The sequence below is a fragment of the Arvicola amphibius genome, chromosome 7, assembly GCF_903992535.2.
Source record: "Arvicola amphibius chromosome 7, mArvAmp1.2, whole genome shotgun sequence".
NCBI classification, from domain to species: domain Eukaryota; kingdom Metazoa; phylum Chordata; class Mammalia; order Rodentia; family Cricetidae; genus Arvicola; species Arvicola amphibius.
Window position 1 is genome coordinate 14,035,292 of NC_052053.1, and position 24,695 is coordinate 14,059,986.

General features: G+C 44.3%; 1 protein-coding gene across 2 annotated transcripts; it reads right to left on the reverse strand.

Moving 5' to 3' along the window:
* Positions 1 to 23,738, reverse strand: Erich2 (glutamate rich 2). 2 transcript variants are annotated; one of them, XM_038337927.1, is made up of 12 exons: positions 23,297 to 23,738; positions 23,140 to 23,185; positions 20,560 to 20,595; positions 19,115 to 19,145; positions 18,538 to 18,586; positions 18,291 to 18,327; positions 14,742 to 14,831; positions 10,952 to 11,100; positions 8,341 to 8,522; positions 5,430 to 5,487; positions 697 to 768; positions 1 to 128 (listed from the first exon to the last, which is right to left on the reverse strand). In XM_038337927.1, exons 1-12 carry the CDS (start codon positions 23,736 to 23,738, stop codon positions 1 to 3), a joined length of 1,320 nt encoding a protein of 439 aa, XP_038193855.1. The 2 variants fall into 2 exon arrangements, with proteins under 2 accessions (XP_038193855.1, XP_038193856.1); XM_038337928.1 differs by lacking the exons at positions 10,952 to 11,100; positions 14,742 to 14,831; positions 18,291 to 18,327; ... (3 more) ...; positions 23,140 to 23,185; positions 23,297 to 23,738 and adding an exon at positions 9,515 to 9,542.
* Between the last annotated feature and the right edge of the window lie 957 nt (positions 23,739 to 24,695).

The following is a 24,695-nucleotide window of genomic DNA, read 5'->3' on the forward strand; positions in this document are numbered from 1 at the left end:
TCAGGACCCGTCCTCACACTCGTCGGAGCTGTCCTCGCTCCCTTCCTCGCTGCTCTCCGCCTCGCTCTCGCTGCTGGTGCCCTCTTCGCTGTCCTCTTCCTCCTCCTCCTCCTGCTTCTGAGCTTTCTCTGCCGCAGAAAGGAAGGACACTCGTGATGCTTTCCAGTGCGCCCACCCTCCGACAACCCTTACATCTCAGCTCCCTCTCTCACGAGATACGCATTTTGAGGAATATAAAAATTGAGCTTAGTTTGGGGTAGGATCAAAATAGAACAAGACCGTCAATGTATTTATGTCGATTATTAGGTAGATGTTTGTGGGTTCAAAATTAACTTAAAACACAGATCTATCAAAATAACTTCTACTATCAGCAATGAGATCCTTAAAAAGCCAGGCTGAGCAACCTTTTCATAGGGGTTACATATCAGATATCCTGCATATCAGATATTTACATTACAATTTATAACAAAATTACAGTTATGAAATAGCAATGAATATGATTTCATGGGAGGGGGTCACCACAACATGAGGAACTATATTAAAGGGTCGCAGCATTAGGAAGGCTGAAAACCACTCATTTAGACATTCCTTAACATTTCCTTAAGAAATATTTTCACAATATCTCATAACAGTGTTTTTAAAACATGGTTTACAGTTCTATGAGGGGAAAAAATAAAGTTCAAATTTTAAAATTACCCTTTAGCAATATTTCTTCAATAAGTGAGAAAAATTCCTTGGCCACAGGATTTTCTGGTTCATAGATTAGGACTGGAAATAGAGAACACAATATACGTCATTAATATCTAGTGTTTGAGCAAACAGCCCCTTAGAGACAGACTGAAGCTGTCAATCAGATCAGACAAAGCAAAACAAACACAACAACAACAACAACAACAACAACAAAATTCCCAAACCCCCAAAACTTCCACAGTCCTATCCCTGGCACATCTGAGCACAAAGAAAACTCCACTTACACTTGGTGTTTTGTAGGAGAAATGACGCTCCTGGTGTTTCCCACCTTCCAGCCAAAGAGCTCACCCTCCTCAGCCCTGCCTCTTTCCCAGGCCGGCAATGGAAGGACTTGGAGAATCAAATTCTCCAAAGGGCAACAGTCTCCGAATTCGGAGACTTGGGTGATGCAAAGACAATGTTCTTAGAGGTCTGCTACCACCTCCCAATCTCATCCGCCCAGTGTCTGCACGAGAGAGTCTACATAAAGGTCCCGTCTATCCCCAAAGAGGTGAGTTTTCCTCTTTGTACCAACTCTTCCACGACAGACGTGCCACTGTTCCAAACAGAGAAACTATACTTTCTTTCTCTTCTGACAACTTTTACCCGTAGTCTCTACCCCAACCCTGCCCGCTTCAATGCTCTCCCCTCTCCACTTTTTTATTTTAATTTTTTGCAGTCTTCCCTTTGGCTGATCCTTGCTGCAACTGTGTTACTTCATTTGAACTACTTTCTGGGGGCCTGTTGATATGCTACCAGTATCCTAGAGGTCAGAGTTTCATTTTGGGGTCACCCTGTTTTTTCAGAACCCTGCAGACCGCCCTCCTCTTTTCCACCTGCCTTGAGGAATATTTCTCTTTCCACACACTCGGTTCCCTCTCTTGCAGTTATCTTGGCGGCCCCCAGGGGGCACTGAAACACCAAGCGTGCTATTATTTCATTTGCCTGTCTGAGAAGTAAGGGTGGATGGTTCGAGACTCCACTGACTCATAGGAAAAGATCCCTTGGCCTCTGCCTCAATTCACCATGCCAGTGACTATTTCTGACTCCACTAACGGTGATTAACAATTCTCATCAGTCTGAGTCGGACTATGTGCCTGATCAGAAGCTCCTTCCAAGGACTTTAGGGATCTTCAAAACGAATGCTTTCTTGTCAAAGTGCTTATTTCTGTATTTTAAGTTAGACTATATGTGCTTATTATTAGCCTAAATTACTTCTGTGAGGCAAAGCCTCTTTGCAGAGCAGTGTCTGATTTGCCCTGGACATAGCCATTTGACCGACTAGGTCAAATACAGTTAAGAAGGTACCGTTTATGTGGAGGAGGAACCGCAGGACACAGAGAATGATTCATAGATCCAGACTGTGGGTTCCCAAATGTCTTTGACAGTGGACTCATTTTGGCAGAACAGGTTAACAAGTCTTAAAACAGTTTTGGAAGTTTCCTGTTGGAATTGGGATTATCTCACGGGATCAGATATGAGGTGAGCTATCCCCGGGGTTCAGCGTGGCTGCTCCAGCTGTCAGTTTCCAGAGAGCAAAGGAATGGGAGCAGCTTGAAGCTTGGCCAGCAGTACCTAGTCCATGCTCTAGCGATCCTTACTCCCAGAGTGACTGAGAGAGTCTGTGACGAGCTGACGGAAATTTCTAGCATTTTGTGTTAGAGATTGTTTACTAACCTGGACCCATCTGAGCACCGGGAAAGCAAGAGTCCTCTACAGGAATGCTTCGGGGTCCTGTTTCAGTATTTCAAGCCTGCACTTCAGGCTCCTTGTGATGCTTACCATACTGGCTACTTTGAGTGTGAATCAGGGCTTGGCGCATGGCAGAACAATTCATAATCAGCTGTTATTGTCATTAATATTTAAAAAGAATGGCTCTAGGGTAGAGAATGGCCAACATTCAGTGGGGGCTTTCTTTTGACTGAGGGGCTGGGGCGGAGAGGCAGTGGACTCCGAGTCTCTCAGTTCCTTAGCATGGGGGAATTAAACCAGAAAGCACAGCTATACCCACACTCGTGTGTGTCTCATAGCAGGAGCCCCCTAAATGCCAGAGTAAATGCATATAGACAGAGGGACAGGAAGCAGACCGCGTTATGCCCAGACACAAGTAATACGGGCTAGGAGACAGGTATGCGAGCAGTGTGAATGGGTGAGCCTGGATCCCTGGGCTCTTTCTAGCTTGTCAGGGTAGAACATGTGTTCGACAGGCTGGTGCAGGAAGGAGAGAAAGAAAGGGGAGAGGACAGGGAGGAAGCGATTCCACGAGGATATAATCCCATGAACACAGATTGATTTAAACTTTTTCAGCCCCGTGGACCTAAGTGGATGTTCACAGGTCGTGGCAGGCCAGCAGCACCGTACCGAATGCCTGCCATCTGTGCCAAGCCCTGCCGGGGTGTTGGTCAGAACTGCCTGATGGATATCAAGAGTTTGCAAGCCTCAGTCAGGCCTTCTGATATGACTGATGGGTACAGAAATTTTTTTTAAAAAAGAAAGTATACTTCCCCCAATCTGGGCTCCATAAGAAATCCACGGAGTTGGAGTGAGAGAAGCAGAATCGCTCACTTTATCCTCCCTCCCGGGGAGGAGGAGAACACTAGAGGAAGAGGCTTGGGGTGCCGCTCTCCTGTGCCACTGTCACTGTGAGTCGTGCCAAGCCAGCCACCTACCTCCTCCTGCTTCAGCTCCTTTACAGAATGAGAGGGCTGGGGGCCAGGCATGCTCAGCCATAGAGGATGTGCTAGCATGGGCATGGGTCTGTGTTTGACTCCCAGTGTGCCCCTTAAAACTGAACACACTGGACTCCTGATGAGAAATTCTGTGTGGGGCACCCAACATTTTACTTGCAAGACACAAAAGGTCAAAAGTGTTTGCGAGAATTAATAAGGCGCACCACCTCCAATGCAAACCATGCAGTGCTAACAGGGTCATGAAGCCACTTTAGCCAGCAGCAAAGGGCTGTGTCAGGGCAGGGACACTCCCATTCCTGGGCTAGGTATTCACTGAAGTCCGTCACGGTCACCATTTTGGGTCTCAGAATCAGTGAGGAATAGGGTTGCTATTTTTAGCTTTTAAAATAACCATGGCTGCCATATTAGAAGAAAAGGTGGGGCCAGCCTTATCTGCATGGCCAGCTTGGCCTATGTAATGAGTACGGGTCAGAGGGCCCTGTAGAGAGACTATGTCAGAGAAGAGAGGAGAGGAGAGGAAGAGAAAAGAGAAGGGAAGGTGGTCAGAATGGTTGGGAATACATTAAGTACCAGGTAAGAGCTGGCTGGGATCTTTCCAAATCATTAAAGAAACATTCTAATGTTGGAAAACAGAATCTCTGAAATTTACTCCTTGAATAGTTTATTTTGTTTTTCTTAGTTTTCAAGACAGGTTTATCTTGTAACAGCCCTGGCTGTTCTGGAACTTGTTTTGTAGACCAGGCTAGTCTCAAACTCACAGAAACCTGCCTGTCTCTGTCTCCCAAATTCTGGAATTAAAGGAGTGTGATACCATCACTTGGCTCACTCCCTGGATAGTTATAACAGCAGACTGGACACAGAGAAGGAGGGTAAGTAAATTTAAAAAACAGGTCAATAGAAAATGCCCAAAACAAAGCACAGAACTAAAATTTAAAACTCAGAGCTGAGTGTAAGATACATATTGGGCACCGTTTGCTTTTATTATTATTATTATTTTTTTTTTTTTTTTGCTTGTAACTGGAGACCCGGGAAGAGAGGAGCAGGCAACTAGGGCAGAAGAAATGTTACGTGAAAAGGTAAATGCTGGGAAGATTTTGAACTTGGCGAGACTATCAGCCACAGAGTGAGTAATTCCAACCACCGAACATCAGATAGAAAGATCAGGTAGACCAGGTATCTCCTTTGAGGAACGCTTCCAGGGTTTCCCACCTACCACAGGGCCAAACAAGGCCTCTCAGTGGGGGAAAGGTCTGTGCTGCCCACCCGGCCCTGTGCCCATGTCATGTCTCTAGCCTCATCTGGTAGCGCCTGCCTTTTACCCTGTCTGGTCCACACAGGCTTCTGGTGACTGCCTTCAGGCGCCTGTCCTCTCAGTTCACCTGGACCTCCTCCTCCTCTGTACCTTATTCTTCCAGGTGCCTACAGGCTGGGTTCCTACAGTTCGGTTCTGTCCTCACGTTCCGAGTGTGGCCTTCTGGGCCATCCTATGGAAACTGTCCGACCGTCTGGTACCTTCCCTTCCTCTTTCCTACTGAAGTTTTCTCCGCAGCACCCACCATTTATGGCACACCGTTTACCTATTAGTTTGTTTTCTGTCCAGCACCAGACCTGACTGTGGGGTTGGTTTCAGTTGCCTGATGATTTCCCAGGGTCTCACACGGTGCCTGGCACACAAGCAGGGCTGGACGTTGGTGGAAAAACCCCATGTACAGCTGATGTTGACTCCCTGGTGCGTCTCCAGCGGCATACAGTGACTTACTGCCTCCTCGGTCATGATGATTCTCTTGTCCAGGTTAGCAACCGGTCTGTTAATCTACTTTGATTTAACACACAAAGTAGTACCCTAGAAGTCCCAGTGAGTCCATAGATAACTGAACTCATTTATCCTAAGGGATCCCTGAGACGTTGGCAGAGAGTTCACTAGACTGGGATGGTCAAGCCATCTTCATACTGTGGGATCTGTTTCTAGAAACAAAGGGATGCCGGAGAAGGTGAGCATTTTGTACTTACTCATCTGACATAACTTTTTGGCCAGCTGGTAGTCTCGGCCCATTTCTGCTCTCAGGAACTAAAAAATAAATTTGTCAGAAAGTGGTTTCAAGACAGAATTTGCATGTCAATTATAATAAACGCCCTAAAAATACTAATTAATGATTAGTTATTCTGACTGGGGGGTGCAGGGCTCAAGACTTTTGTAGACCAGGTTGGCCTTGAACTCAGAGAAATCCTCCTGCCTCCACTTCTGAGTGCTGGGGTTAAAGGTGTATGTGCGCTACCACCTCCTGGCAGTTATTCTGTTTTTCACATTTACACATTTCTCCATGAGTGAGTCTGCAGCCAGTCAACTAACCACACTTAGATATTTTTATACTTAAATATCTTTATTTTATTCACATATATGTGTGTATGTGTCTGTGCGAATACATGCCATCTGTGTATGCAGAATGCCTGCAGAGTTCAGAAGAGGATGTTGGATTCTGTGGAGCTGGAGTTACAGGCAGTTGTGAGCTATACCTGGTATGTGGGCTGGGAACCAAATTACCCGTCCTTTGGAAGAGCAGGAAATATTCTTAACCCCTGAGCCACCTCCCCACCCAGGTCTGTATCTGAAGCCGTGTGATGGAGCTTGGCGAGAGAACCCAGTCCTGTTGCCTAGCTACAAGATCTGTGCGTTACTTAGGAGCCCGAGAATGGAGAGGTTGATTCAACTGACATCACATTGGTCTCGCTGTTTACATATTTCTCTGGTTCAGGGTCAGCTTCCCTCTGCCAGTGTAGACCATGATGTCATATTATGAGTTTAAAACAAACCGTGGGGGCTGGAGGGATGGCTGGGCAGTTAACAGCACTTGCTGCTCTTAAGAAGACCCAGGTTCTGTTCCTACTACCTGTATTGTGGTTCATGACCATTTGTAACTCCAGTTCCTCGTCTGACCTGAGGACATTCATGTGTGGTTCACATGAACACATAAAAGCACACACACAGACACACACACACAGACACACACAAATAAATCTTTAAAGACAGGCAAAAGAACTGTGGACGAACACTGTAGCTTGGCATCTACTGGCACTGCTGAGGTGGCATCATGCTGCTTCTGCTGTTTATTGTTTCTGCTGGCGAAAACAACAGCTCATGGCTGCCAACAAGGAGTTTTATAATTTTACATTTATACTTTGTCCTTCATTGAAAATACTTCCACGCCGGGCGGTGGTGGCGCACGCCTTTAATCCCAGCACTCGGGAGGCAGAGGCAGACGGATCTCTGTGAGTTCGAGACCAGCCTGGTCTACAAGAGCTAGCTCCAGGACAGGCTCCAAAGCCACAGAGAAACTCTGTCTCAAAAAAAACCAAAAAAAAAATAATAAAAAAAAAAAAAGAAAATACTTCCACTATGTAGAGACGTAATTATTTGTTAACATCTTCATGTATTTTTTTAAAAAAATATTTCATGTGCATAAGCATTTTGCCAGCAGGTATATATGTGTACCACAAGCATGCCCATGGAGGTCAGAAGAGGGCATCACTCCAGAACTGGAGTTATGGGTGGATGTGAGCAGCCACGTGGGTGCTGGAAACCAGACCCAGATCATCTACAAGAGGCCGATGCTTCTGTCCAATCAGCCAGAAATTCTCTTCAGGTATTTACAACATAAATGAGCATTTATGTCATATGCATAGCCTGATTAACAAGAACCCAGAAACAGAAACTGGGGTTCAATCTGAAGGCTAGAAGAGCAACACAAGCTGGGTGGTGGTGGCACACACCTTTAATCACATAATTTGGGAGGCAGAAATAGGTGGATCTCTATGAGTTCGAGGCCAGCATGGTCTACATGAGCTAGTTCCAAGACAGGCTCCAAAGCTACAGAGAAAGCCTGTCTCAGAAAACCTTAAAAAGAGAAAGGAAGGAAGGAAGGAAGGAAGGAAGGAAGGAAGGAAGGAAGGAAGGAAGGAAGGGAAGGGAAGGGAAGGGAAGGGAAGGGAAGGGAAAGGGAAGGGAAAGGAAAGAAAAGAAAAGAAAAAGAAAAAAGAAAACCAGCCAGCTACTGGCACTTATCTCTATGGCGATCCTGCTTCCAAGAATCTCAGAATGAGACACTGAGAGCTGTCTTTTCCTGTTTTATATTCCTCTCTAGGGCTGGGATTAAAGGTGTGCACCACTACTTCCCGGTTTCTATGGAAAGAAACTATTGGGATTAAAGGTGTGTGTCACCACTGCCTGATCTGTAAGGCTGACTAGGGTGGCTGTTTTACTGTCTGATCTTCAGGCAAGCTTTATTTATTAAAAAACAAATGAAATATCACTACACATATGTATTGAGATTATCCAGAAACTAAGAAAAAAAACCCCACAATCTGTGATTCCTTTCCCCCTTTGGCACTAAATAGTCTTTATTTGCTGGGAGTTGGGAGCAGAGGTCAATTCAGGGCCTTATGCAGACTGAGCACATGCTCCGCTACGGAGCTGACATGCAGGCCTTGTGCAGACTGAGCACATGCTCCGCCATGGAACTGACATGCCAGGCCTTGTGCAGATTGAGCACATCCTGTCTCTATTTCCCCCTCACTCCACCCCCCCCACACACCTAGAGCCAGGTTGAGGGAGAAATGGGCCTCAAAGAAATAGTCTAATTTTTAAATAATTAATATATATTAATTTATTTATTCTACCTAATAACATAGTGTCCTTTTTACTTATTCTGATATTTGTATGTTTTTAGTTATAATACACATGCAAAAACTTACTTCTGCTGGCTGGGCAGTGGTGGCGCGCACGCCTTTAATCTCGGCACTCTGGGAGGCAGAGACAGGCGGATCTCTATGAGTTCGAGGCCAGCCTGGTCTACAGCGTGAGTTCCAGGACTGGCTCCAGAGCAACAGAAAAAGACCCTACAAAAACCCAAACCAAAAAACTTACTTCTGCCATCAACTCTAGCGGGGCACGAGTCTCCTTTTTAGTGGGGCCTTCGTCATCTTCGTCATTGGTGTCATCGTCATCATCGCCGTCCGTCGAACCCGACAACTTCTCCTCGATGTCCTCAAGGCAATACGCACTGTTTTTCTCGTGCTTTGCAAGGATTGTATCTTTGTCCACTTCGCCTTAAACAGAGCACACATGACAATGAACTGTAGAAAGCCCGCTCCATCTTAAACAGAGCACACATGACCAAAGTGTTAAATAGAACCAGATCCTATCAGCATCTGTGAAGCCAATATATTAATCAAAGACAATCGGCATACAAACCCACCGCTACTGCTCCCTCTGTACACACACTAGCCCACTTATCTCCCCCAACACCCCAGGGAGACAGGCGGTGTTTTCCTTCCTGCTTTATAATTTTGTTGTTCTTTAAGATGGTTCCTTTTACTTTATTTTATGTGCATGGGTGTTTCCTCTGCATTCATATCTGTGAGAGGGTATTGGGTCCCCTAGAACTGGAGTTACAGACAGTTGTGAGCTGCCATGTGGGTGCTGGGAATTGAACCCGGATCCTCTGCGAAAGCAGCCAGTGCTCTTAACCACTGAGCCACCTCTCCATCCGGGTAGTGTTTCTATTCCTATTTACTGATGAACAAATGGGTCAAAAAGGTGAAACCACCTCTACTGAAGTTCATGTCGCAACCCCACTTGGTCTGGGAGTCAGTCAAGAGTATCAGCTAGAACTAATACTATGTTCTATATTAATCTTTCCTGAAATGTATATTAAAATGTAGTATTATGGCAATTGTAAAGAATGTTTAACTTCGTTTCTTCTAATGTATCCCCCATCCCATGGGAAGCACTGTGGGGTGTCCCTCTGGCTTTGTGTAGTTTTTCATACTTTCAGACTGAACTAGTTAGACCCAGCCCCTTCTCGAAATGTCTGCAGGGTCTCTTCATTGATAAGATCATGGCCATGAGGTACTCTAAACGACATAAAAACACTTATATAGGAAAGAAAAAGATGGCTTTCAGGGAAGAGCACCAGAGAAGACAGACTGGAAAAATACAGACCAGAAAAAAAAAAAAGATAAAATTAAGTAAAACCAACTCCTAGCCAAACACATCAGCCTGAAACACGACACTAGCTCTTCTGAAGATGCCCATCTACCTGTTTTTTTCTCATCCACAGTCTCCATGGACTTGCAACCTCCTGACCCTCCAGAGCACGCCTGGTCTCTGCACCACCTCACCATACTGATGTCATCAGAGGAAGGTCATAATGGGTGATCAAGAACATCCTATGACATCACAGGGATGGGCTCATTCACTGCACACACAGCGTTGTGCACAGTTCCCAAATCTCTGAGTCCAAAGGATTCTCTCCTGGGTGGCCCCTCCTACAGCCTCAAATTATCTTTCTATATAAATTTTATTTATAGAGATTGATAAAGATAGCATGCAGCTGAGCATGGTGGTGCATGCCTTTAATTCCTGCACTCAGAGGCAGATCTTTGTGTTTGAAGTCAGCCTGGTTTACAGAACAAGTTCCAGGACAGTCAGGGCTACACAGAGAAACCTTGACACACTCTCTCTCTCTCTCTCTCTCTCTCTCTCTCTCTCTCTCTCTCTCACACACACACACACACACACACACAGAGTACGTATTTGTGAGTACCATAATGTTTCAATGCATGAAACATGTCACTTCCTTACGGCTACATGAACCCCATCAGTCTAAGTTTTTTGAGATCATTTTCCTTGTTTCCATCCATCAACTGTTGAACAACACACCAGACTCCTATCTCTAACCTGTGCCGAGTTTTTCCTCAGCCCTCTTTTCTCCCTCCTCTTCCCAGCATGTGGTAACCCCTCCTCCAGCCTTAACTACTCATCCCATGATGAGAGCGTCTGGCACTATCTCTCTGCCTGGTTTGTTTCATTTAATATAGAGAGCTCCAGTTCCATCCACATTGTAAATGAAATAATTTCATTTATTTTTAATGTCCAAGCTATTCCTTTCTATAAGTAAGCCACATCTTCTATCTCTATTCTTCAACTGATGAACACTTTTTAAAGAACTATCTTCCTGTAGAATGTGAACTTCCTAAGAGAAAGGTCAGTGTCTGCCTTGACAACTGTATCCAGATTTTTAAGCTGGTACCTAGCGCTCTGGCTTGGTAAGCTGTCATACTGTTTTAATCTATTCTAGGGTCTAATACCCTGTAGTGATCATCATATATATCCACAGATGCCTATCTGAATGTATAGCAAATAACCTGGTATATGAGTTTGAACAATTACTGCTTCCTTTGACCCACCTTAGAGTGAAAATGTTGTCAACTCATGTCCAAAAGATCATGGACAGTTGGGCTAAAACAGAAGCCACAATGATTCAGCCCAGTAAGGCATGCTATTTATTTTGATTTTTAAATATTATTTTTTATAATTTACTTAACTTTATTGGTGTGAAGGTGTCAGATCCCCTGAAACTGGACTTGTGAGCTGCCTGGTGGGTGCTGGGAATTGAACCCGGGTCCTCTGGAAGAGCAGCCAGTGCTCTTAACCACTGAGCCATCTCTCCAGCCCAAGACATGCTATTTGTTACCTGCTCTTTCTTTAAGGAAGGAAGATAACCACAGGTCAGATTGCTGATTGGTTAAGACATCCTTATTTTCAATACTCCTTGAGGATGGTCTGCTTTCCGAACTTTTTGAAGAGACTTTATCTTCAGTCTTCTTTGCACAGAGTTCTTTCCTAACCATCAAAGCAGATAGTGCGACAGCTCGTCAGTGTTCATAACACACACACACACACGTGCCAACTATGCTTCAAAGAAAATCATACTATAATATACCAAATATGGATTTAAATAGAATGCTGGCTCTTTAGGAAAGTATAATTTTCATTGCTGATAAAAAAAACTATTTCTGCTTGGCACTCATTATTGCGCAACAATTCCTAGAATCTTTGCAGAGTTCCAACCCAGAGCATGTGAGAGCATCAATTAGGAAATCATCGTGATGTAGTGATGTGAAGCCATTTAAGAAAACTGGCCTTGAATGGCTTTCTGAAAAAAAGTATAAATAGAAATGTGCTCTTGCCAAGTGCTGTACTTTTAGTGAGGTTCCAACACTAATGTTCACCCCACAGCCTAAAACAGCCTCTTTCAGCTTTTATATCTGAAACTCCATGCCAATAAACAGCACATGGACAGAAAACCATTCTGGATATGGCATTCATTCCCAGGGAAGCATGCCTACGCTTGTGGAAAAATGACTCAAATCCCTTTTCAGAGGAATTAAGAATCTTCCAGTGCATCTCGTTCTCAAACTTCAAAAAAAATATTGCATGGAAAGACACAAAAAGATTAAGTGTTATTTTTCCCTCAAATTGTGGTGGCTTTGCTCCTTCAAACACTGAAGTCAGAAGAGTCAGCTATCTTGGGTTCTGTTTTTCTTTTCTTCTTTTCTCTCCTTCATTTCTTCTCTCTTTCCTTCTTTATTTCTTTCTTTGCATGTACTATGTATGTTGGCATATATCATGGCTTGTATGTGGAGGTGAGAGGATAGCTGCCCTTCACCAGAAGGGCCCAAACTCAAGAAATTAGGCTGTGTGCTAAGTTCCTTTTTACTTTCTGTTCCCTCTTGCTAGGCCTGGGGTTACGACTTTACAACTGGGTTGACCAGCTTGCTATATTCCTTAGAAAAGAGTTTGTTTCCCAGGACTAAGCTACCCTGTTCGTTTATTCTGATGATTCTAAACCATCATACTCCAGAGATACTCAACATAAATGCTTGTTTGTTATTGCACTATTCACCACAGTCGGGGAGTGGGAGCAGGTCTTATAGTCATCAATGGATACGTGGTGGTTTGAATAAGAATGGCTCCCATAGACTCGTCGTATGTTTGAATGTCTGGCTCCCAATTAGTGGAATTGTTTGAGAAGGATTAGGAGGTGTGGCCTTGTTAGAGGAGGTGTGCTACTGAAGATGGACTTTGAGGTTTAAAGCCCATGCTAATCCCAGCCTTGCTCTTTCTCTGCCTGCAACTTGTGGACCAGATATGAGCTCCCAGCTATAGGTCCAGTGCCATTCTTGTCTGCCTGCTGCTATCCTATCCCCATAATGATCATGGACTCACCCCCTGAAATTGTAAGCAAGCCTCTAACTAAACACTTTCTTTCCTAAATTGCTTTGGTCATGGTGTTTCATCACAGCAATAGTAGCCTAACTAAGACAGGATGACCAGGTAAAGAAAATATATGGTGCATATACACAATGCAATGTTATGTGCCATCGAGCCAGGCATGGTGGCACATATGCCTTTAATTCCAGCATTTGGGAGGCAGAGGCCAACCTGGCCTACAGAGTAAGTTTCAAGACAGGCAGGACCACACAGAGAAACCTTGTCTCAAAAAACCAATCAAACAAAAAAGCTATGCACTAGTGAGGAGGTGGTGGCGCATGCCTTTAATTCTAGCACTCAGGAGCCAGAGGCAGGTGGATGTCTGTGAGTTTGAGGCCAGCCTCAAACTACAAAGCAAGTTCCAGGACTCAAGAGCCAGGACTGCACAAAGAAACTGTGTCTCCAAAAATACCCCAAATAAACAAATAAGTAGATTAGATAGATAGATAGATATAGATAGATAGATAGATAAGTTATATCATTCAAGAAAAATGAAACCAAAACATTTGTAGGAAAATGATGTATTGGAAATCACTGTGGTAAGGGAAATAAAGTCAGAAAGACAGATTCTGCGTGTTTTCTTTCAGATGCAGAACTCGAGTTTAAAGGTACATATGTGTGCACACATGTATATGTGTGTGTTTATTCACATCTTCAGAGGTTGTGAAACTAGAAGGGGAAGAAAGCAATCTCAAGAGTAGTAGGAAATAGGGTAATAAGATACACAGGAAAGAAAAGTAGAAAGGGAGGCAGGATGACTGGGGGAAAGAAAGGGCACAAGCTGCAAGGTGTGAGAGGCGGCCATGGGGGAAGGGAATAGCTGAGAACAGAGTATGACACACGGGTGAAGATGTCATGTTTTATACGAAAAGAGATAAAAATGACAGCAGAAACAAACCAACACACACCCTTCTCTGGACATGAAGAAGGGAAGGGAAGATGACTTATGTTTGTTCTGCATCTGACTTCAGAGCATCCACCGAGAAACTTGATGTTCCTGGGATGCCAGGACTGTTGATAGGTTGCCATCAAACTGATCACCAGAACTTGCATACGGTCGTCCCAGCTCTGGGAAAAGGGCTTTCATGCCCCTTTCTCCACTAAAGGACTGTATTTTGTTGACTCTTAGGTGCCATTATTATAAGGCATTGTTTTATGCACCACTAAGAAAAGAAAGACATTGCTAAAGCTGGCATTAACTGGAATCCATATGAGACAGAGTAAGCCACAGGCTCTGTGTGGTAGGATTGGCAGATCCGCTAACTTAGATCCCCGAGTAGGGAAGGCTGCCAGCGCAGTTCCGAGGACTTGAGTAGTTGAAAGTGCTCCGATTAATCGTAAACACACATGGAGGCAGGTGACAAGTGCACCGTCCTGAGCTGCAGGCATGCTACTGTTACAGACAGCAACCATGCTAACTACACACATGACTAAAACCTCCTTGAGAACTGACCCAGTCATGATTTTAACAGTAAAGCACAAAGTCCTTTTCTTCTCACTTCCTGTAGTCTAGAGTGTAGACATCCCAAGAATCAGAGGCCAGAAATAGAATCCTTTCTCTTACTAAAACCTACTGACTTTGGCCAGGTGTGGTAGCTCATGTGTTTAATCCTAGCACTTGGGAGGCAGAGGCAGGGGGATCCCTAGGAGCTAGAGGACAGCCTGGTCTACGTAGTGAGTTCCAGGATAACCTGTCTCAAAACAAAAACAAAAACCAACCAACCAACCAAAACAACAAAAATCAAAAACAAAAACAAAACCCAAACAAACAACCCTCCCTCCACAAACACCCTACTGACTTCCTTCTTAGAAGAAAACAATGTTCATGGTCATAAGGACTCTAACCACTTAAGAAAACAGTTTACAGTTTCATTATCTTCAGAAAAGTGACAAGGGAGGAAAGATTTACTGAACATACTAACATCCTTCGTATATAGAAGGTATTTAATTAAATAGTTTTGAATGCTATGAAGTTACTCAGGTTAGACAATCCAGCAGAATGTGGTTATGGCTGAGGGTAGATATCCTAAGTTTTAGCATTCTCCTTAGCTTATTTATATAATAAATAATATTGATAATTAATATATGCCTATTTAGATGTTCCCAGTTGTTATCAGTAGTACTATCAGAAAACTTACAATTTAAATTTCGTCTTAAATAATTTATATGAATGAACCATGGGTCAAACCCAAAAGTTACTTAAATCTTACTTTGCTGAGAATGTATTAGCTATTCCCAGGGAGATCTGTGTTGGGGAACTATAAAGCTTGCTTGCCAACCTTGGTCTTCGTCCAAAGCATCTTAAAAGTAAAGCAGAAAGGAAAAAGCACAGCTTAGCATTCATTTTAGAAAAGGCTGAACAGCCTACCGCCGTTCTGGAACAACTCCCCCCCCCCCCCCCAAGGATACAGTTTCTTCAACTTTGGCCAAAGAACTGTGAGTTTGCTGCAGCCATTTTCCCTTAGCTGGCACAGAAGTGAAGACAAGGGAAAGGAGAGACAGTTGTCTCTAACCTACCACAGGCGGGGTCATTACTTAACCAAATCAGACCCACCAGTCAGTGGGTGGAGTCAGCATGGGATGGAAGTGGATGAGAAGCTCCACTGGGAAGTTCCCTGACTTTGCATGAGTTAATCCTCTGAGCTATGGTTCCTGCAGTTTTCCATTTTACTGTGACTTGTCTTCAAACACTAACCCCTTTTACCCTCACCTTGGGTAAGGGGCCTGGGGTAATCATGCCATACATCTGTGAAGCTCACTGGCTGAATTGACCAGCCTTGCTCTTGTCCCTGAATGGGCACAGGAGGACCTGACCATGTTGCTCTTGCAAAAGGTAGAATGGGGCTGGAGAGACTTGTCCCTCTGCTTTTCTGTCTGGGTCCAGGCTGCAATGACCTCCTGAGCTGCGTCTCCCTCGGGATGTGGATCACCCCCCGAGTCTCACCCCTGCTCAGCACATCTATGAACTTTGACTGTAATGGTTACTACTGAGTGCCATCTGCAGTCACATGGGCCCCAAGGCACCCAATCTCCGGACTGTCAATCTGACAAGCTCTAGATCACCTGGGAGACAATGCTTGGGGCTCACTTACGAGGGAGTTTATAGATTTGAGTTCCCTGAGGTAAAAAGAGCTATTAAATATGAGCAGCACCATAACATGGGCTGGATCTCAGGGCTTAATGAAAAGAAGAAAGCAAGCTAGCACGGCGTTCACCACCTGACTGTCCGAAGTGTGCCTAGCCACCGCATGCCCCTGTCAGGCCTCCTTCCCAGCCATGATGTGTGTATTCTAACTGTGATACAGAATAAACCCCTTTTACTCAAGTTGCTTTGTCGGGTATTTATTTTGTCACAGTACCAAGGAAAGCAACCGATGCAGCAGGGCTCAAGGACACAGCACTCACTTGTTTCTACCAATGGATGACCCGCTAACCTCCATTACTACTGCCCATCACATCTCACGCTTTTTGAGTATGCTTTCAACTATGTAACAACAGGCTAGAATTATGTGCCTGGAGATGGAAATACTTTCTAGAGGCTTCCCCCCACCACGTGGACTGTAACCTTAATTTGAAACAAATGTAAGTCCTCTAATATTGTTCTGTTACATATTACTTTCTCTTTGATACAAAATATACAGGGTGCTGCGGTGGCACAGCTGAGGAAGCCCCGTGCTGCCAAGCCTGATGATCTGATTTTAAGTCCCAGGACCTACATGGCAGAAGGAGACTCAACTCCTAGTTGAATGGTCTCCTGCCCTTCACACACGTGGCTCGTGTCACTCACTACATATACACAAGTTTGGCTTTTTGTTTGTTTTTTATTGTTGCTATTTTTGTAGAGACAAGAACTTCTCTGATTAGCTTTGGCTGTCCTAGAACTCACTCTGTAGATCAGGCTGGCTTCGAACTCAGAGATCTGCCTGCCTCTTCTTCCTGAGGGCTGGGATTAAAGGCATGCACCACCATGCCCAGCTCAAGTTTTTTTTAAGGTATATTTATATGATGTATAAAGTGCAACAAAACTGAAGGTGGCTATTTTAGCTATTACAATATGAAAATAAGATATATGCTGCATGGAGTAGAATTCTTCTTGGCCAATAGGATTCAAAATGAAGCAGGACCTTGGGCATGATAGACAATCTACCTGCAGCTCCCAAGAGCTATGTTCATGTGCATGTGCGTGTGCGTGTGTGTGTGTGTGTGTGTGTGTGTATTAATGATTCTCAAGCTGTGGCCCAAGACCCCTAGGAGGTTGAACAACCCTGTCACAGGGGTCTTAGTGGGCCATATGCATATCAGTTGTTTGCATATGTATATCATATATTTGCACGTGCATATCATATATTTGCATGTGTATATCATATCTATATATGCATACCAGATATTTGCATTACCATTCACAACAGCAGTAAGATTATAATTATGAAGTAGCAGCGAAAATAACTTTATGGTTGGAGTCACCACAGCATGAGGAATCGCATGAAAGGGCTGTACCCTCAGGAAGGTGGAGAACCCACTGATTCGTATGAATTCCTGGGAGAGATCTCTCTCCTTCAACCATGTGAATCTTGAGAACTGAACTGAGGGGGTCAGGGTTGGCACAGGCATCTTTTGTTTTTCATTTTAGTTTATGTGTATGGGTGCTTTACCTGCAAGAGTCTGTACCATATGTATGCAGTGCCCCAAAAGGCCAGAAGAGGCTGTTGGATTCCCTGAGACTAGAGTTACAGATGTTTGTGGCTCACAACTGGGCCCTCTGGAAGAGGTTCGTAACTGCCGAGCCATCTCTCCAGCCCTAGGAATTTGTTTTAAGGTCAATATTCAAACTTTATTTATTTATTTGTTTATTTATTTATTTATTTATTTACAATATTCACAGAACAAATATTCTATTTTCCTCCAGATAGTATCATGAAGGACTTTAACCAAGTATTAGATCTTGTGAATGGAGCAGGATCTCAGTCAGCAATTTGTGATCATGGTATCTCCCCTGCCAGGTAAGTATTCAGTCAGCAATTTGACTGATCTACTCCGCCATGACTTTTAAACGCCAGCTTCTTCAACTATTCAAGATGATTTATTTATTTTTTTAATGTAGGACTAACGATGTACATTAAATGAGCTGAGAATACTATTTTTTTTTTCAAGACAGTTTCTCTGTGTAACAGTCCTAGCTGTCCTGGAACTAGCTTTTGTAGACTAGGCTGGCCTCCAACTCACAGGGATTCACCTGCCTCTGCCTCCCGAGTGCTGGGAATAAAGGCGTGCACCACCACAGCCCAGCTGAGAATAGTAATTTTAAAGTAACTACCCACTTACAGGGATGTTTTAAAGAAGGAGGCAGTATTTCCGGGTGGTGGTGGATCTTGCCTTTAATCCCGACACTCGGGAGGCAGAGGCAGGTGGATCTCTGTGAGTCTGAGGACAGCCTGGTCTACAGAGTGAGTTCCAGGACAGGATCCAAAGCTCCATCTCAAAAAACAAACAAAACAAAACACAACAAAACAAAAAGAACAGAAGAGTAGAAAGCGTAGCCAGAGAACACTCCCTGACACTCATTTAGACACCGGGCAGAGTGAATAGCACCTGTTTCACTTTTCCTCACAGCTCAGCTTTCATTTTAAATATTTCTCCACTCAAGTGACAACTGAAGCCGATTCATGCAAGCCTGCTTTTACAAGTTTAATTAGGTGACAAACGGTTTGCATTATCTACGTCTAATTACTTAAATGGCAAGGCCAAAGACATTTTCTTACTGTGGCATTGTTTTATTTGGGTCAATCATCACTTTTTCTGAAAGAGAAGAAAAAAATATTTATTATTTTTTCAACTGCTATTTCTAACATAAATTTTTAATTGAAAAATAGTTAAGGTTTTTTTGAAAGATAGATAACACAGGATTTAGTATTTAGTCATATAACCACATTCAACCACTCCAATATTCTTAACTAATATTCAGAACAAGATCATGGTCAAACACATTCTAAGAAATAAATCATTTACCCTTTGGGTCAAACACTAGCAATGTGCCATTCGGTCTGCTTTTTGATGCCTAAAATAGAAGTGAGAAGAAAAACTAGAATTATCATTGTTATTTCAGTTTGAAGTATTTGGAAAAATATATCAAGAGCCTTTGTGTAAATATTTCTATTGTGTAATATATACTAAAGCCAATTATTTTTAAACTTTATAAATTTATGGTAAAGCTGACTCAAAGCATTCTAAACAAAACCAAAAACAAGAGCAAAACCTTCAGAAGTATACATTTTACCTATTTTTTTTGAGACAAGGCATATTTAAGCATCCAGGGCTGGCCTTGAACTTATTATGTAGCCATATATGATCTTGAACTTCTAATCTTTTTACTTTCACCTCCCAAGTGTTAGGACTGAGGTGGAGAAATGGCTTAGCCATCAAAAGGGTAGGCACACAACCAAAAATGCACAGGGCAAGTATGCCCGACTTGGGCTACCTTGCCCAGTTCATGGAGTTTGGGGATGGAAGGGGGGTTTCCCGTTTGCCATGCCAGGCAAGCACTGTACCAGCTGAGCTGCATCCCAGCTCTGCACAACATCTTTACCTTTACAACATCTTTCTTGTCTAGGTAGTTTCTGCAAAACAAAGGAACAAGATATTCACTTTGCAAATTTCTGAATACTTGTATGAATGCAAACACAAATGAAGCAAAACACAGAGCTGTCAGCAGGCCGTAGAGCACGGATCCATCCAGGCTAAGGATGAAGTTAGAAAGGCTAGAGCAGCAGTTCTCAACCTGTGGGTCGTTCCCCTTAGGGAGACTGAACGACCCTTCCACAGGGGTCCCCTAAGACCATTGGAAAACACATTATGATCCCTAACGGTAGCAAGATTACAGTTATGAAGTGGTAATGAAAACAGTTTACATGGTTGGGGTCCCCACAACCTGAGGAACTGTACGAAGGGGTCGAAGCATTAGGAAGGGTGAACACCACTGGTCTAGAGAAACCAACTTTCTTATCTCTCCTTGGCAAGCATGTAGACAGAGCTGCAGAAAGGATTCTGCATGGGGCAGTGGCGATGTGCCGGACAGTCCTCTAGGGCTGCTACCTTTTTGGTTCATTGTCTTGGACTCTGGGTCTAGATTAAAATACATTCAGTAGTAGGCCTAGGACATCCTTCCCACTGAGCTGACCCTGAAATCGTACTTCATTTCAGCTCGCGTTTATATTCTCTCCCCAGCTTCAACAAACTAGAACAGGATAAGTCAGTTGCTGCCACAGTCCAGTTTGCTGGTGCCAGGAAGGACACCCTTTAGAGCAGGGAGCCAGAGGGAGGTGGAAGGATATGGAATTTCACTGATTATTCAACTATTTAAAAACATGTATCATTTCAATATATAAAAGTAAAAACTGACCTTTTACTTTATCTAATGAGGGGCTGGAGAGATGGCTCAGTGGTTAAGAGCATTGCCTGCTCTACCAAAGGTCCTGAGTTCAATTCCCAGCAACCACATGGTGGCTCACAACCATCTGTAATGAGGTCTGGTGCCCTCTTCTGGCCTGCAGGCATACATGCAGACAGAATATTGTACACAAAATAAAAAAAAATACTTTATCTAATGATACATTGTAAATTTTTCTCATAAATCTTCACATGACATGCATTTACTAATACTTAGAAGTTAAATGTTTTCTCTGAGGTTTTGGTGCTTTCTAAGTTACTTAGTTATATAATTGGTTTTCCCCATAATGGAGCCATTTAAATGTCTAGATAAATTTCATTTAATTGTATTTTTTCACTTGTGGAAAAGGTCACACTTAATTATAGAATATGTTAACAACCCACTCACTTCCCCACTGGGCTCCATATCCCAAGGCAGACAATGCCCTCACTTTTGTAGCTCTGGCTGACCCAGAACTCCCAACATGGACCAAGCTGGTTTTGAATTCACAGAGATCCACCTGCCTCCCAAGTGCTGGGATTACAGATGTGTGGCACCATGCCCAGCACTCAAATGAGACTTTTAAAATGGTTATTATTACATACCTGGGGATTTCTGGAATACAAAATTCAGGGTCAAGACTGTAAATAGCAAAGCAAAGGTCATTAGTTGGGATTGCTTGCTAAGGAGTCAGGGCTGTATTGGGCGAGGTAAACCACATTCAAGGCTTTGAAGAAGACCCGAAGATTAAATTGACCCCAGAAATTTGGTGGAGGGTAAATTTGAGAGGAAACAGGCAAAAAGACCAGATAAAGAGTTCAGGGAAGGTTCTGGCCAACCATGGTGATTCACTGCCTACATACATCTATAAACAGAACTGTATTGGATTGCAACATTCCATACGGACCAAGAGAAGTCAAGGATAGGATCAATCATGGATGTTATTAACATCCCAGAAGCAGATGGGGTGCAGTATCAATATGCACATACCTCCTGATACGGAGATCTGGCTAGAAAATTCAGGAATGACCACAACCATAGAGGAAGGTACCTGAGAACTGGTTCTTAGCCCAGAACAGTGGTAATATACCTGTAATTACAGGAGGACTGAGGGAGGAAGAAGAAAGGCCAAGTTCCAGGTCAGCCTGGGCTACACAGCCAAGTTCAAAGCTAGCCTGGACAGCCTCACATCTGTCTCAAACAAGAATGCTCAGTGGTTGGCCATTTGCCTAGCATACGCAAGACGGTGTGTTCAGTCTTTAGTGTGAGAGAGGAACAGAGAGAGTGACAAAGAAACCATTTTTCAGTCACAAGTGTGTATCCTACATCCATTTAAAGGCATCAGGTACTCATTAGACTGGAGTGAAGCACCACCAAACAAACAAATGAGCGTGACTGGGTATGGTGGTATATGCCAACAACCCCAGTAGGCCAAGGCGGGAGCATCTTGACTGTCCATGTCAGGCTAACCTGGGCTACATATGAGTACTGTCTCAAAAAACAAAACAAAAAAGAAAAAAGAAAAATGTTAAAGATAAAAGAAAAGAGGTCTTTCATGAAGCCAAATATGAGGTCATGACAGTTTCATTCACTTATATACACGCGTGGTCTTCTCACTAGCTGGGAGTTCTGTGAGAGAAGGGACTTTGGGGATTTGCCCATTTCTAGGGCCTAGTGAGCTCCATAGCACGTAAGCTGCTGCTCAGCAAGCAATTGCTGAATGAACTGGAAAGAAACAAACAACACAACATGTCAACTAGAGTTCAGCTGTTTACCATGGTAGCCATGAAGTCATGTACAGGAACTGAGCCTGTGGAACGTGGTTACCTCCAACGGACGGTACCAAAAAGATTTAGTACCCAAAAATGGATGTAAGGTATCTCATAACAGACGCATCTAGGCCCATGTCACTAAATAGCAGCTAGTGGGGCCACACAGGTCCCATGTGGACTGCAAAGTCCAAACAGCTATTTATCAAATGAGCTGCTAACACTGAAGGGTCAAATTCCCAAATATTATTTTAGGTTTCTCTTGTAATAGTGGAAGACATAACATTTTTCCTTTGTTGTATTTACGCAACTATCTTACTCTTTTTTTCTATTTGTTTTCATAAACATCCTTGTGTTCTGATAACGAATGGAGGAGTACACTGTGGTGTAGAAGGGCTGGCTAGTGGGGGTAAGCATAACACAACCAAGGCATACTTCACTGTACAGCGTCAAATCCATATAAGATGATCATCCACCCCTTAATCCCTCCTTGGCAGGACAGCCGCTTGCTGGAGGCAACCTATGTTCAAATCTCAACAGACCTTGTAATTTTGATCCAGTTCCTTAACCTCAGTGTAATTCAGCTCATTGAAGAATAAAATGATACAAGGTAAATCACTCACTCACCCCCGTGGGCTCCTGTACCGGTAAACACACATAACAACAGAATTTAACTGCCACTAGAAGTCAGCCACCTCAATAATTCCTAGTGCTTTCATTATGAATCGCCTGGCTCTGTACACACAGCCCTGAAACCTGGGAAATGAAAACCAGTTCTACTTGAAACCCCAGACTGTTTGGAAGCAGAGAGCACACACAGTCAAGGCATGCAGCTTTCAAACGAAGACAGATGAGAGACTGGAATTCTGGAGCGGGTGCAGTGGGAATTCCTAGGAAAGTGTTGGGATTTAGTTCTGGAAACTTGGCAGTTAGTGTGTGTGTGTGTGTGTGTGTGTGTATTCGGGAGTCACTGACTTTGAGTTTTAGGATAATTAAAGTATTTAAGGTATCTTTTTCAGATCTCCTTTTAAAAAAGCAGTTTTCTTGGGGCAAAACAAACATCTTCACCTACGCTACCAGTGTTACTGCGCTAGATACTGTTGAAATCCTATTGGTGTGCGGTACAGAGTAGTTCAAGGAGTCAAAAGTCAAACTCTTGATTTTTTTGGACAGTCCAAGCCATCCAGACTGGATTTTGACACTTTTCTTGAGCAATCAAGAAGAGCAAGTCAGGGAATGCTCAACCTTATAAATCATTAAATTATTTCCAAAATAATTAAAAGAATCGCAGGCTACTGGGAGAACTGGGGTGGAGCTGAAGGCCCCGCGATGGAAGGTGACAGTTTTCCTTTGGGCTGCAGGGTGAGATACACATACCCAGGCAGACCTCCCCTCCTCTCAGCTAAGCATCCTTACCTTCTCGGGCGGTGCCTCGGCAGCCGTGGGGCTCCAGAGCCCCAACCTGCAGTGTTAGAGAAGTTTTCGGGGTTAGGCGCCCTCGGAGGTGCGGGCTGGGTCCCACCACTAGCGGGGACACCAGGCAGTTACTCGTAGTCACCGCGGCGCTGCTTACCCGCTGGCGACCCTGCCAAGGAGATCCCTCGAAGGGTTGACCAGGAGGGCCAGACCCGCTCGCAGCCCGCGCTGGGTTCAGAGCTGCGAGCCTGGGACGCCGCGTCGCCATGGAGACAGGAGGGGCTGCCGCTGGAGCCCCGGGAGCCGCGGGAGCCGCCCAGCGACCGGACGGCCGGGCGCAGCGGTGGAGCGAGCGGGGCGGAGCGCGGCGGGCCCGGGGTGGGGCGCAGGGAGCGGGCCGGGGGCGGGCCGGGGGTTGGGCTAGCTGATGGAACCACGCGGAGGGTGGAGCGTGCGGCGCGGGTTGCCCAGCGTCCCGCGGGCCTGGGGGTCACGCTGTGGGTCAAGTTGGGGGCGCATACCCTGGGGCAGACTTGAGCACGTACCCTGGTTACTTTAAGAAAGGCCGGAGACAGGGGGAGTGGAAGGTCGGTTTCCATACCTGATCCTGACTCTAGGTGGCTGAGGGAAAGGGGCGAGGTGGCCTCTTTTGGGAGTTACAACTTGTGGAAGAAAAGATGCCTTGAGTTGGGAGGGATGGGTGCGTGTGGATGTAGATGAACAAGATTCCCTTGCACCTGAGATCGCCCCGAGATGATTATGGGTTTTCTGGGGGTCTCGACATCAATTCTCCTAGGGATCCGGTTCAGGTGTTTAGAACCAGACTCGCCTTTCCCACCAGCCCGGGCCAAGTCTGGGTTCCCTTTCGCGCCCGGGCCGCTACTGAAGCAGCCACTCAGCCAGTTGGAGGTCTTATGCTTCACCGCTTCGGTCACAAAAGAGGGTGGGAGGACTCTGTTAGAAAATCTCAATTGTTTCTCAAGCTTATCTTCTAAGGGAAAAAATGGGTAACCTCTCTCCTTGAACACGGAGAACTTGTCGCTAGGCAACCAGTTTTGAAGAGAGACCCGTTTGTTGGAATCAAATCTGGATTCGAATTTCACACAGAAGAGATATAAGCACTATATTAAGGGCCCTCTGGGGACACGCACTTTATCTTTTGGTGAAAACATGTAAGTTTTGATGTATAAAAGATGCTTTAATTTTTAACATTATTATGAAAATAGAGCCAGCCAAAGCATTCAGAACCAAGAATAGACAGAGTTTCAGTTATTTTTTAAATTCTCTGATTCGTCCATCCAGTCGCTCTCAAAATCTCTTTGAGTCATGAATGATAGGAAAGCATCAAGAAAAAAAAAAGGTTAGAATGGAAGTTTAAGGAACTCAGTGAAATAATTAACAAATACATGACAGGCTTGTTTGATGAGGACCTAGCCAGTGGCAACTTCCACAATTGCAAGAATGGGGACGCTACACATCAGATGTCTAAATTTTACCCAAGATCTTGCTTAGTAAAGGCAAAGAGAAAGTGTATTTCTTGATCGCGTTTAAAAACG

Excerpts from the sequence above, each read along its gene's own strand:
- Erich2 (XM_038337927.1), bottom strand. The coding sequence starts at position 23,738 with ATGGAAACCGACCTTCCACTCCCCCTGTCTCCGGCCTTTCTTAAAGTA. Across the intron at positions 8,523-10,951 it reads CTTCCTTAAAGAAAGAGCAG|GCGAAGTGGACAAAGATACA; the intron begins GTAACAAATAGC and ends GCTCTGTTTAAG. Across the intron at positions 129-696 it reads TGAAGAAATATTGCTAAAGG|AGAAAGCTCAGAAGCAGGAG; the intron begins GTAATTTTAAAA and ends TTTCTGCGGCAG.